Source organism: Eurypyga helias, unplaced genomic scaffold, assembly GCF_000690775.1.
Source record: "Eurypyga helias isolate BGI_N326 unplaced genomic scaffold, ASM69077v1 scaffold42907, whole genome shotgun sequence".
NCBI classification, from domain to species: domain Eukaryota; kingdom Metazoa; phylum Chordata; class Aves; order Eurypygiformes; family Eurypygidae; genus Eurypyga; species Eurypyga helias.
In genome coordinates, this window is record NW_010260586.1 from 10,667 (window position 1) to 24,117 (window position 13,451).

At 41.1% G+C, this 13,451-nt stretch overlaps 1 protein-coding gene across 1 annotated transcript; it reads left to right on the top strand.

Annotated features, from left to right (window-relative positions):
* Positions 1 to 1,968: 1,968 nt before the first annotated feature.
* GJD4 (gap junction protein, delta 4, 40.1kDa) lies at positions 1,969 to 6,335 on the top strand. The gene is made up of 2 exons (XM_010155079.1): positions 1,969 to 2,032; positions 5,152 to 6,335. The coding sequence occupies exons 1-2, from the start codon at positions 1,969 to 1,971 to the stop codon at positions 6,333 to 6,335; spliced, it is 1,248 nt and encodes a 415-aa protein (XP_010153381.1).
* Positions 6,336 to 13,451: the final 7,116 nt, after the last annotated feature.

Here is a 13,451-nt window from a genome sequence, read left to right on the forward strand (position 1 = left end):
ATATCTCAGCATAATTTATATCTTGGCCAATTGCACCTTTTCTCTGTTCCCTTCCTTCAGCTTTCCTTCCTTCCTTCCCACATTCCTCACACACACACCTCCGGGGAAAAAAAAGTGTGTGTGTGGGGAAATGAAGTTAAAATCATAAATACACACCATAAATACAATTCAGTAACAGAAAGAATAGATGTTTGGAAAATATTTTACATAAATGAATTCTGAAACCAGGGAACTCCTGTATTTACTACTACAGTTAAGTATCTTTTTACACAGTTAATGGATATAGAGTTCTGCCTTGCTTTTAAGTGCCATCCTTTCAAGCTCCACTTTCAGAGTTTTTTTAGGATGGGGCTCACTACAGAAAGGATGCTCAGTGTGTTCTGTTGAGGCATTGCACACCCTGTGAGCAGAGAGCTGGGGAGAAATAGTCTTTCTACAGTTACGTTTTAGCTTATTAAATTACTTATTTTACCTTTTTTCCAGTTGGGCATGTTCAGTCGTAAAGCTTACCCTAGTCACACCAACGGTGACTTGTGCAGTGTCAGCACCCAGGTCCCTGTCTGAGCCAACTCACCTGGCTCCCCAGGAGCAGTCGTGGGATGAAGCACATGAGCAGGGCTGCAGTGACAAGCCTGGTTGCTGGCAGCCCTCAGGTGCCAGGTTGTCAGGACATCACTTTTCTCCCTTGCTGTATCACACACAGACTCTCTTGTTCTACTGTTTTCCTGGTTACTGACACAATTTCCTGACAATGAGTGTCCATATTCTGTTTGTCCCCATTACAGCACAGACTGAAAAGGACAGAGTAACACCCCATAAGTAGTTGAACAGTATGAAAAATGGTAACAGATTATTTTCCCCAAGAGGATTGGTTACAGTGGGGGTGAGGAAAGAAAACCTGAGATTTATTTCCATCCATGCTTTTTTTCCTGGAGTATGGTACAGCTGCACAATGTCAAGGGCATGTTGTGCACTTGCACCCAGCAGTCAAGGAGCGTGAACCTCACCTGGCATCCTGCTCCAAGGTGGCAGCACGCTCCATCGTTGCTGCAGAGGTTTGCTGGGCTTTCAGGTTGCTGGGCAGTCAGCCCTAGGATCTTTTGAGGGATGTCCAGACGACCAAGCGTTTTCGGCAGAAAGAACTGACATAAATTAAAAGTAAGTAAACTGTGGCATCTTGAAAACCAGCTTCCATTATTTTATTTTATTTTAATTATTTTAATTTTTTTAAAAATGTTTCCCTTGTTTTTCATCATGCCTGCAGGAAGGCTCAGCCCATTGCCTGGCTCAGAAGAAAACTTGGTGCCGTTGTGATTGACAAGGCCATGATGTGTCTGTCAGGGAGGCTGTGTTTTAGAAATAAAATTGCTTTGGGAAAATGCAATGGGATAGCTTCCAGTGAACAAAACTGAAAGTGCCTTGCAAACACAGGGATGCTCATCCTTTTCTATCTCCTCTCCTTCTATTATCCATCTGCAATTCTCGTGGGGAGACAGAGAGGTTTCTTATTTCCTGGTCTATGCTTTTCTTGCCTCTCTCCCTGTCTTTCATCACTGAAATATCTCAGCAATGCCAGGAGGCTGGTATGCCCCGGGAGAGTAAGAATAGTCTACAATGGCAGAGATCACTCCTGTTGTTGTACATCTACTTGCAGTTGTCTGGACAGAGGATCCACTGAAGAGGTAGGAACAATTGGATCTGAGAAGCTAGAGCATTTGCAAGACAAACTGTTAAAGCCTTAAGAATATTTGTTTCAAGATCCAAAAGTAACAGTCCTGTTCAACAGAATAATTCTTCATCAATACATTGATGTGGCTGAGTTTCTTGTTTCCATTCCTGACCCTTACCAAAAATTCTTTCTTCCTTCCTTCCACCCCCCCTTTCTTCCCTGTTTAGGTCTAATCTCCTTTGGAAATGCCAAAATTGTTAGGACGTCAGGAGCTGGAAGTCTTGTGAACCTGTTCAAACATGGAGCGCTGGGACTCACTGGGATTTTTGATTGTGACACTCAACTATAACGTGACTATTGTAGGTAAGTACAACTCTTCTTTCTTTTGCTGCTCCATATCCTTAAGCCACCCAGGTGTCCGTCTAATAACCAACTTTAGTTTCTGGCTATGCCTCCATGATCCTTATTTAACAATATGTACATGATCCTTACATAACAACAAGAAATTGTTATTTAGATACATGATATAAGTGGTTAATGTATTTCTTTTCTTGTTAAACCTGTTCCCTCTCCGACAGATGTTTTTCCTGAACTTTATGTAAAATATTCTGGCAAGGTTTTCAAATTTGGCTTTTCTTTGGTGCCTGAGCTTCAGTGAGCTCTAGTGGCTGTTGTTGGGGTCACCGTGAAAACATGCAGAAATAACACTTTACTTATACCACATAAAGTGAATGGTAGAATGTATGAAATAGCTTTAGTGATGATTTAAGTTTAAAGAAGGGCAATAAAAAACCCAAACCTCTCTTTTTACAGGAAGAAGTTTGTGGTTTATTACTGTTGTGGTTAATTACCATTGCTTTTCATTCTTTATTTTGATAAATGAACAAAGTTCACATGCCTTAAAAAAACAAACAGAGCAAAAAATAGTTGTTTTTTCCTAAGCTAGCAGTCACCTGAGTGCTTCTTTTTTTCTCCTTGTTATTTAAACAAGAGACTGTTCCTTTTTCATGGGCTACTTTGCGCAAAGTGTGAACCAGCAAAAAACCTTTTCAAGGGCCTTTCAAAGACCCTTCGCCTCCAGTCATGGACAGTTGCTGTAGTTTGTGCTGTGCATTGTAGGGAGTATCCCACTAAGCCGCAGCAGGGTCGGTGGAGGGGGGCTTGTTTGAGTATGTTTAATCAAGACTGAGTCATTAGGGAAGGTGATGCGCAGAGGGGTTGTCTCTAAAATGTATGTCATACTAAACTACTTCCTAAGGAGCCACTGATTTTTCTTAAGCAGCACTCCCTATTGTACATGTTGTAATTAAAAATTGATAGTGAAATAGCATGTAGTATTTTGAGCTTAATTAATTGATGTGCTTCAAACACTCTGAGGCTCCTCACAGGGAAAAAAGCTACCTAAGGGTGAAACATTACTTGCTAAAGATGACTGATTCTGTACAGCTGGTGTTTTCTATTGACCCACACTATGTCGAAAAGCGAGTAACAGTACAGCTTGTCACCAAATACAGGAAGCTGAGAACACTGCAAACCCACCACTAAAGTTCAGGTGATTAAGGATAATCACCTTTATCAATTTATCTATGGTTAGCTAATTTTGCCAGGAGCAGCAGGATTCTCTGATGATCTCTCATATAGCTTATATATTCTTAACCTTTTTCCAACTGCAGTCTTTCCACTTCAGAGTGCAGTTTTACTGTTCTAGCCCTTAAACCAGCCTACCAGCCACATCTGGTTTATATGAGGTGTTGGAACTGCATGGTCAGTACAATAACAGGCAAAAATATTTGAATATTTAAAACTCACACCAACTACAGGGAAATAGAAAAGAATGTTGTTGAAGACAATACCTGTAAAAAAAATCACATATTTTGTAGAAAAAATTCTTTGGGATCTGGATTTTTAAAAAGCTTTTGGAATGTGGATAGGTGCTATCTCACAGACTATCTTTAAAACCTTGTGTGCATGTGAGATGTGCAATCTCCATTAATGACCTCAGGTTGTCAGTGCCTTTGTCAGCCATTAACTCCATACAACATGTTTCTCTTCAGTCACTGAGTCTTGCTGTTTGTCTACCTGTGGATACAACCGGTTTCTTAACCCTTCCTTAAAGCACAGAATTAGTCTTATCACTCTTCTCTGTTTTGGTTTTTTTTTCCTTTTTTCCTAAGTTGGGGTTTTTTTCCTCTTTTCTTGGCATGTTTTAAAAATTTGTGATGTTAAAGCAGGGGATGATTACATTAAATTAATTTTTCAAAATCATATAGGGAACTAGTGAGAGAACTCCAAAGGAAACTTGATAAATTCAGGTGCTAAGTTAACTTCAGATGATGTGTTTGTACAGAATATATTGTTAATTTTTGACAGTATTACAGTATATCTTTAAGCCTTCCTATCCTGCCCAGGAAAAATACTTATTTTCTTCTTCTTTTTTTTTTTAGTAAATAACTTTGCCAGTAATAGAGCAGCGTGTGTGTAACTTCACAAAAACAAAAGTCCTCCAAGAAACTATCATGAACAATAGTGTCTGGTTCAAAAGATATGATACGTAGCATACCAATGCCTGATCTTTTACTGCTATTGGTGTAATGGAGTAAGGAGAAAGCCTGATCTTTCCCACCAAAGTGGATGAGACGAAGCCTGCCTAAAGCAATCATATGAAAATCCAGGGAAAGATGAAGTAAGCAATGTATGAAGATGCCAAAATTGTTAAGGCTTCACTTAGTTTTGGTATCAAGACAGCAGGGAGCTTTTGGTCTGAATGGGGTGAGAAGCTGTGCACCAAGGTTGGAATACATGATCAAGGTGGGGCAAGCAAGGAAGCAGCAGAGATAAATGATCGGGGTACACATGTGCACACACAAATGTACATTTGTAGAACATTTTACGTAATTTTGCTAATAGCACCTGTTAACTAGCTCACTAGTAAATACCAGTCTAGAGAAAACAGAGAGATTTTATTGACTTTAGTAAACTTTACACAAAATTTCATGGCCAAGACCAAAACCAAATACTATGTCATAGAACAATCCTTTGTATCCAGAAGAATTTCATACTATACTAGCTAGTCTATGTTATTGAAACAGGACAGAATTCAGGTGCAGAAGCATGAACCTAACAGCAAGGAGGAACTGTAAGTTAAATGGGGGTATTAACTCAATTGTGAACTCTTTTTGTCAGATTTGGACATGTTCAGAGTCATTTCATTAAGCTGGGGTTTCAGTTGGCATGGTTTATTGTATGTCAAACTCCTACACTGTAGAGTCTAGATGAAGACCATGGAATGGGTCAGCTCATTTTCACATGAGTTTCAGTCCCAGTCAAAACCCAGTCTCCTGCTGAGGAGGAGATTTTGAGAGGGGAGACTGATTACGGAGGCTATTTCTTCAGATGTCTTGTGTATAGAGAGAGCATAGCTACATAACCTGCCTTCCTTTCCTTCTCCATGCTCTGACACTTTTTCTTACCTTCTCTTCTAGGAAAGATCTGGCTAATGTTAATAATCCTGCTGCGAATGGCAGTGGTAGTGTTGGCAGGCTACCCCCTCTACCAAGATGAGCAGGAGCGCTTCGTCTGCAACACCCTGCAACCAGGATGCTCCAATGTTTGCTATGACTTGTTCTCTCCTGTATCTCACTTCAGATTCTGGCTCATTCAGACTGTGTCTATCCTGCTACCTTACGCTGCATTCAGCATTTACGTTTTGCACAAGGTAGCTATGTACGTTGTAAGAATGCACTGTTTGGTGCATGGATGCAAAGGGAGTAAGGGTTTATCAAGCCCCAATGACCTGAAAGAGCTCTGTAGAAGTGCTGTTGTCAATAGATTAGATTGCGGTGCACACAACCTAAGCATCCTTAATTTTTCTGGGGCATATACTGTTCATCTTTTTTTTAGGACCCTACTTGAGGTTGCCTTTGCAGCTGTGCAATATTTTCTTTTTGGATTTTTTGTTCCTGAGCGCTTTTCCTGCTACCATTCACCTTGTACAAGCACAGTTGACTGTTATATCTCCCGGCCCACGGAGAAATCCATCATGATGATTTTCATCTGGGGGGTCAGCAGTATATCCTTTTTGCTTAGCCTTGCTGATCTAGTCTGTGCTCTCCGGAGAATGACAGCAAGAAACCAAAAGAACAAGGGACTGGCAAACCTCCACGTAGAGAATGAGTGCATTTTAGATCTTCGGCCGGTACAGCATGGTAACTCTTCTCCACCTCAAAATGAAGACTGTCCAGTATGTGATAGCAGCCAGACCAGTGATGGCTCCTGTTCACTTCTCGCTGACGAGGAAGAGGCTGTTCTTCATCCTGAAGTAGTGTCTCAGCAAACTGCCAGCACTAACGTTAACGGCAACAGCAATAAGCCCTGTAAATCAGGAGATCTTGCTGTTAAGCAAGATAGCCCTGAAGAACCCCTGGGCGCCAGTGACCACCAAGGAACTACATGCAGGCAAGCGAGACCCAGGCTTCAGCAAGACGTCATTAAAGATACTGCCCCGACTTTGAGACCTCAGATCAAGTCTCACCTTGGAGCTTCTTCCTCTGTAGTTCAGAGCAAACTTTTAGGATATTACCCTTCAGCTGATCTAGAAAAACCTGATGCACAATCAAATTATAGCAGTACTAGTTGCTTGAGGTCAAAAAAGTCAGAATGGGTATAGAGCCCTGAGTGAACACTACCCTGTGACCTGGCAGGACACATCACTGCAGCACTGAGGAGGGTTCAGGTGGTTTCAGCTGGATCCCGTTGCTGAGGTTATGCTGCAGAGACACTACCATTCCTCCATTGCAGAGGAAGCAAAAACCTCAGATAAGAGTTTGAAGGATATTACGTTAAGAGAACTCTTCTTTGGAAATGTAACATTTTTATGGTTCTTTCTGAGCGCAACTTAAAAAAGCTGTGGATGGTCACCAATGTGACTGACCTGGTTTTCCAGGAGTACATGTGAATGCTTTTTTACCCTAACCTAGTTTTATTGCAAAAGGTTGGGCTCAGGAAATATGTGACTTTTAAACACAGTTGTACATTGTCTACTGTCAGAAGGTTAATTCACCTCATGCCAAAGTCTCTAAGCCCACTCTAAGAAAGAATATTCAAGGAAGAAGAGTAGATAGTGAATAAAATAAAAATACGTGTTCTGTAGCAAAGTATTAATGTGTAAAAACCACCTAGGATACCACTTATTGAAGGCTGCACTTATCCTAGTTAGCAATGCCATGGCAGTTCTTTTATCTGGCCCTGGGGACAAATGGCATGGTCTGACCACGTCTGAGTAATTCAACTCCATTAGCCTCCAAAACAGGGTGGCTGCATCCAGATGACCTGTTGAGAATGGTCCTGTGCTCGAGAACCGTTCAGGGGACAACTAGGAGGTGTGGGTCAGGGCGTGCTCCAGCAGCTGGGCAGTGCAGGGGACTGAGCTCCAGAGCCCGTGCTCTGGCACTACTGCCTGTGCACTGGTGTAGATGTGCTACTGCCATGTCTACCAGGTGTTACGTGTCTCAGTCGGGAAGAGTCACACTAGGCTCTTGAATTCAGCAGGGAGGATGAGTCACCTGACCTGTTTTAGGCATCTCTGAAGGTAAGATGAGTCACTTTCTAGATATACTTATATCTCCCACAATGTGATTATCTCAGACCTGGGCTTAGGGAAAGCAGTTTCTACCTGGAGAGAAGGATATAGTAGCAGTGTCTATATCAAAGTGCTCACCTTCTTTGTCTGACAGACTTCTGATGTTAATCATTTCAAAACGTGTCTAAATTGAGTGAATCACAGAAGATTTTATTACTGTCATGCTTCGTGCTTTCCTTCAGTGTTAATTCTGTTGCATTTACATAAGCGTGGTCCAGCACTGAAGCACGGCAGTGCGTGAGCTGAATTTTCTTCTACCTACAAGACAGTGGGGGGTGAAGATTGCATATACCTGCAGATCATCAGTGGGAGTGGATGTGGAGGAGCATGCACTCAGAGGAATGTGCTAGTGGTAGTGTCTAACGAAACAGATTGTTCAGAGGGTGGCAAGAGCTGGTATTTGTTGACACTGCTTGGAGCTGGAGTAGCTCCCTCTCCATTTAGACCCATGCAAAGCAGAAAACAGGCACAGATCTAGTCTTGCTCTTAATCTGTCATGTAACAAGTTTCTTTAGTGACTTAATGGCTGGCTCCTCTGTGCAGAACATCAAGGGACAACAGCTTTCACATTGTTCTTTCTCTCTCCTGTGGGTGCAGAAGTCTTTAAGACAGTTTGGGTCATGATGTCTGTGTATCTTTTCTCACATATGCAAGGTAAAGGCTAGCACTTAATTATCGCTCATCTGCTGCATCCCCTCAAAAATTAGGTAGCTTAATAGATGGACAGAACTGCTGTTTGGGTCAGGAGGCAGAATTTACTTCTGCTTGCAAAGTACTTTGGGATCTTGAGGTATGCTATGGAGTTTTATAATTACTACCTTCTAAGTAAAGTGTTGCTCTCTATTAGCTGTTTGTTTCTTTTATCACGTGTGCTTGTTGTATGATTTGTCATTTCCAGGGTAGGAGCAGCATTAATTATTAAACTTATCACAGGCAGAAAAACATTAAATATTTAAAATTCTCATCCTCCGAAGCCTCTTTAACGGGGTCTGTGCTGATTACACATACCATGACAAAACATCGCAACAATGAAACCTTTTATGATTCATTGCATCTTCTCAGCTGCGGAAGGAATGCAAGGAACAAATGCGGATTCAGTCTATCGTGTACATCCCTCAGCGTGAGATATAAATAGGGTCGGATAAATAATAAATGCGTTGTGGCTGGACACAGTTTGCTTTTTTGTGTCTCTAGCTAGACAACTTTTAATGACTAAGGAGTATTATTTCCAATCAGAAAGATCCTGTTTGTGTCTGAAATGGAAAATGAAATTAGTAAACTTCTTATTCTGTTTTCTGTTTTCTAATTGTGGAATTGTGGCCTTTGGTTTGTGTCACTCAGCTGCAGACCTGGCTGCTTTTAGAGCTTGTGGACCCCTTGAGTCATCATTCAGAGCCAGTGTAATAAGCACTTAATGTGTTTATAAAAACTGCATACTGGAAGAGCAGGGTTTGTATGGGCTTTTCACTGGGGAGTATAGAAGCTTCTGGCCTCAAAAATCTGCTCCTAAGGGAATGTCTCTGAGTCTTCTAACAACTATTTCCAAGTCACATTTATTAATTACAAAAACATGGTTTTAAAAACTGAGTGGATCTACTAGCAAGGGAAGACCAAGCGAAGATGTGCAAATGTGTTTGAACTATTCTGAGCTTCCACAACTCAGGCAAATTGAGAGTGTCTGTTGGTAGGGGCATCCACAACGAGGAGGAGAAAATGAGAAAAAAGATCTGTTTGAAAGAACGAAGAGGATCACCGCTAATTTCTCCTTATATTCAATATCCCTGAATGTTAAGGTATTGTGAAGATGTCTACATGTCAGTGAGTAAAGGAACTAATAGATGTGGAGTAAGGAAACAACAAGATTTTCTGCTGTTTAAGCAAAGGTGTAGTCTTTTAAATTGTGTTTTAGTTTTGTAAGTCCTTCCAGAACATATTCCTTACTCAGAAAAATGTTACGAAAGCTGCTTGTTACATTTATGTATGTCTTTAAATCTTTCCTTAACCCATCTACTTCAGAAAATCATTTCTGAAGATGTGTTGAAAGAGTAAGGAAACAACAAGATTTTCTGCTGTTTAAGCAAAGGTGTAGTCTTTTAAATTGTGTTTTAGTTTTGTAAGTCCTTCCAGAACATATTCCTTACTCAGAAAAATGTTACGAAAGCTGCTTGTTACATTTATGTATGTCTTTAAATCTTTCCTTAACCCATCTACTTCAGAAAATCATTTCTGAAGATGTGTTGAAAACACAGTACTCCTAATACTGCCTTCAGGAAGCTCTGTCTTGCATTCAGACAAGGCTGCCATAGCTGCCATGCTGGTACCACTTGCACCCTGAACAATACAAAAGCTACATATATTGTCCATCCAGTCACGTGGTAATGAACATGAGACTGTACAGAAAGGGACTGAGCTCCCTGGATATAAGAGATGGAACTGATCAGGAAATCTGTGATAGAATACTTTTCACATGGGAAATAAAGTTTTTATTGGAAGGTTATTAAAAGCCTTAAAAAATGTTGTTTTCTTAGTATCTTCAAATGCACCATAGCACTTCTCTTGCTAAATGAGTATCTACTAGGCTGCTGGAGACCCAAAATTTCCAAAATTTTTTTCTTTTGTTTTAGTTTAGTTTGTAATATGTTTTTAATAATGGTATAGAAGCCAAGTTTAAATCAGTTATAATCACTTTCTCCTCCTGCCTCAAACCCTATGTTGGGTCACTTTGATTCACCCTCATCAGCATAATGGAAAGCGGTGACTCTCTATTCTCTTGTGAGATACACTGTAGACAGGTGTCTAGGGAATGCATTATTTCCCATTAGCAGCAGTTGTTCTACTTGTATCACTCAGTTCAGACCAGATAAGTATTAAATCTGAAGTTAGCAATGTAGAGAGATCCGTAGTGTATTCTTTCAAGTTATTAAAATTATCTGCCCTTATGTGATACATTGTTATTGTGGTGATTATCTTTCTAGAAAGGATCATTAAGGAGAATATTAATTGCACATTATTTTATTTTCATGTCATAATTACAATAGAGAACAGATAAATTATTACTGCTTGTAGTATTTTAGGATAATAAAGAAATGCATCTCCAAAAATAGGAAAGTAGAGTAGTTGAAAAGACTGTTCTTTAACTGCTGTCTTTTGTGCTACTTTTAATAGCCTGAAGTTCAACTGATAGAGAAGTAATTTTACAATGTAATGCTCTTACACTGTAACTGAGTTGCTAAAATAATCTGCAAATTAGATGGTCTCTCTTCGAAGTCATAGCATGAACTCTTGGCCCTGTGATGCACAGCAAGGCCAGTTCTGGAAAATGAGTTCAGCAAGGCAGAAATCTGATCAGGAAGTATGAACTGTATCTCTACAGCTCAAATGATCCAGCACCCATGTAGCTTGATTACAGTCACAGTGTACTTCACTAGCCTTTGCCTTCTCCCACATTCCCTTATTTTTTTCTTCCATTTGGCTGGGGCAGGCAGGATGTACCAGGCTATCTCCACAACTATGATTTCATTATGGCAGTACAGGAACAGTGCTAGCTCCGAGGACTGTTTTCCGATCCTGTGCCATTCGCAGCGTGGGAGACGCAGGTGCTGGAGAGCTGTCTCTGGTTCAGGTTCTGCAGCTAACACTTCAGGCTGAGTAGTGGATTAGCTTTGAAAACTTTCACTGGTGAACAATTACTGAGCAAAGATGACTGCAGTTTCTGAGCTTTTCTTTAGAAGCTGAAGTTTATATATGATGTCTTCAAGGAAGATGGAGGATTTGGGGTCAGTAATCAGAAGTAAGTTCTTTCATTTCTGTCTTTCCTATGTGTGTAACACTTATTTTGCTTGTGAGGCTTCAGACACCGCACAGCAGAGATGGGATTTTCTGTGGGATTTCTGTGGGATTTTCTCTTGCTGAACATGTTACTTTTAGCAAAGAAATAACAACAATGGAAAGAAACAGAAGATTTTGGCCTAGCAGAATGAATTTTTGCATTTTCCTCTGTGATTTCTTCCTTTTCCTGGTACTGAATGTGGGCAATAGTGGTTTTTTTTTTTCTTTTTCTAATGAAAGAAAATACAGATTAAGATGCTTTTAGAGACCCATTAGGCTTGTTAAGCAATGCCTTTCTTGTTCTAACAAATTAAGACACCCACTCCTTCCGCTCATTTCTCTAGAAGTCAGTGTGAGTGATTCTTACCTCCAACAGACCTTATATGGCATGATCAGCTTTTTGTTTCTGGTACCTGCTTTTCCCTAAAGCTCTGTGCTATCCTTGAAGGGCTACTGAACATATTCAAAGGTAGGCAGATGAACAACTCATATAGTACTTTGGCTAACAAATACAAGCTTTTCTTCTTCAAGCTTCTAAAGCATTTTTCTGAAAAATAAACACAGAATATCTATAAAACAGTTTACAAAATGTGATGCATTGATAGATAACTTTGCACAGCTTCACCAGAGACTTTCATATATGTCTTGGTGCACAGTCTGGAAAGGATCCTGATCTTTGCCTGCCTTGACTCCTTTCCCCCTCATTGCACTAGCAGCGTGACACAAGGACCATCCTTGAGGCAAGCAATGGAAGAGGCATATAGGCCCTATCCACTTCCCTGTGCTTCCATCTCCCTCCAACTTTGTCACAGGCCAGCCCGTCTGTACCCTGTCCTAGTCCCGCTGTATGCCCCAACCCATGGTAAGTCCATTTTCCAGAAGGGATTTCAGCCCCTTGCTTCAGCGTGGCTCCTCCATGGGCAATGCTTTCTCTATGTTCAGACCTGCCCTTTGCATTTACCAGAGCTCAGGTGGTAATTTTGGAGCAGGTGGTTCCCATTTGTACCTTGATACCGGGTAGTTTGAAGTGACTGCCACCAGGAGGGTTGGTAGCGGTGATGAAATGTAGTGTCACAGAAAACTGTGAGGAAAAGCTGCTCTGCTTGCAGCCACAGGCCTTCTGCAGATGTGGGGTGACTTAAGTTGGCTTAATGGGCCAGGCTTATGTATGAGAGAAAAACCTTTGCACAGGCTGCTTCAGACAGTTGATACAAGCTCAAGCATAGGCCAAGAAGTTTACAGGCTGAAAACCTTAGTGGAGACAGACCTGCCAACACGAGTGCAGTTTGTAAAGCTCTTTTTCATGGATTTTTCCCATTAGAAGGAGTTTATTTTGCTGTTAGGTCTGTGTCAGCTGTGTGAGTGCTTAGGCAGGCAGCTGTCAATCTTGTTTGAGAGACTGATAGTAAAGAACCGGGGGAGCTTTGTCCTTTTTTTAGAGATGTGTGTATTATTTAGGTCCAAACACATGGTGATGTTAGTCTGAAGAGGTCTAGGAAGAATTTTCATTACTTTGACTGTTTTTCTTTTTAAAAAAATAATCGTGGCTCTCTATGAGGTGTCAAGTTCCCTTCAACCTTAGTGCACACCAGGAGAGAGAGCCCCATCTGTCAAACGCCCACCGATGGCTGTGAGGAATGGACAGCTTGTGGGTGGTTTTCAAAAAGTGAGTGCTTCCTCTTGGCGACAGTCCTGTGTCAGTAAGGACAGGAAGCTTTACAGCCCACGGATCTGGGGGGCATCCAATCTGGTCCCTGGCCAGGCTGCACCCCCATGACTTTCTTCTGTCTGCTGTAAGGTGTTGGTGAGTTGGGGTTGTGCTCAAGCAGGGCTTTTAGGGAGGGTAGGGAGCTGCATCCACACTGGGTGCCAGGGCTAGGACAGTCCTCAGACAGTGTCTGAAAATGCCAGACTCACATACATGGCCTCCATTCCTCATAGTTCTTTGCTCTTTATCAGTGCTTAACTAGCTCCGTTAGTAAGGATTGCGAGTGCTTCAGGGAACCTTAGGTTGAAGCATGTTACATTTCATTTGAACATATTTGCTGCTCTCTAGAGGAATTGATGGAAATTGCATGGTTTAAGGACGCCATTATGCAATTTAAGCCAGCCTAAAGCCTGGATAAATTAAGAACACTGAAGAAACAGAACAAACTAAACAATACATCCCTAAAATGTTGCCAGGAAAGGAAGCAGCAGCAAAATAAAATTTAAAGTATAAAGTAAAGAACAAAGAAGTTAATATATGGCAAAGTGGTAGAAGAAAGCACATAGAAAGGCTATGGATGTTTTCTACGTAGACTTTAGTAAAGCCTT

Excerpts from the sequence above, each read along its gene's own strand:
- GJD4 (XM_010155079.1), top strand. The coding sequence starts at position 1,969 with ATGGAGCGCTGGGACTCACTGGGATTTTTGATTGTGACACTCAACTAT. Across the intron at positions 2,033-5,151 it reads CTATAACGTGACTATTGTAG|GAAAGATCTGGCTAATGTTA; the intron begins GTAAGTACAACT and ends CTTCTCTTCTAG.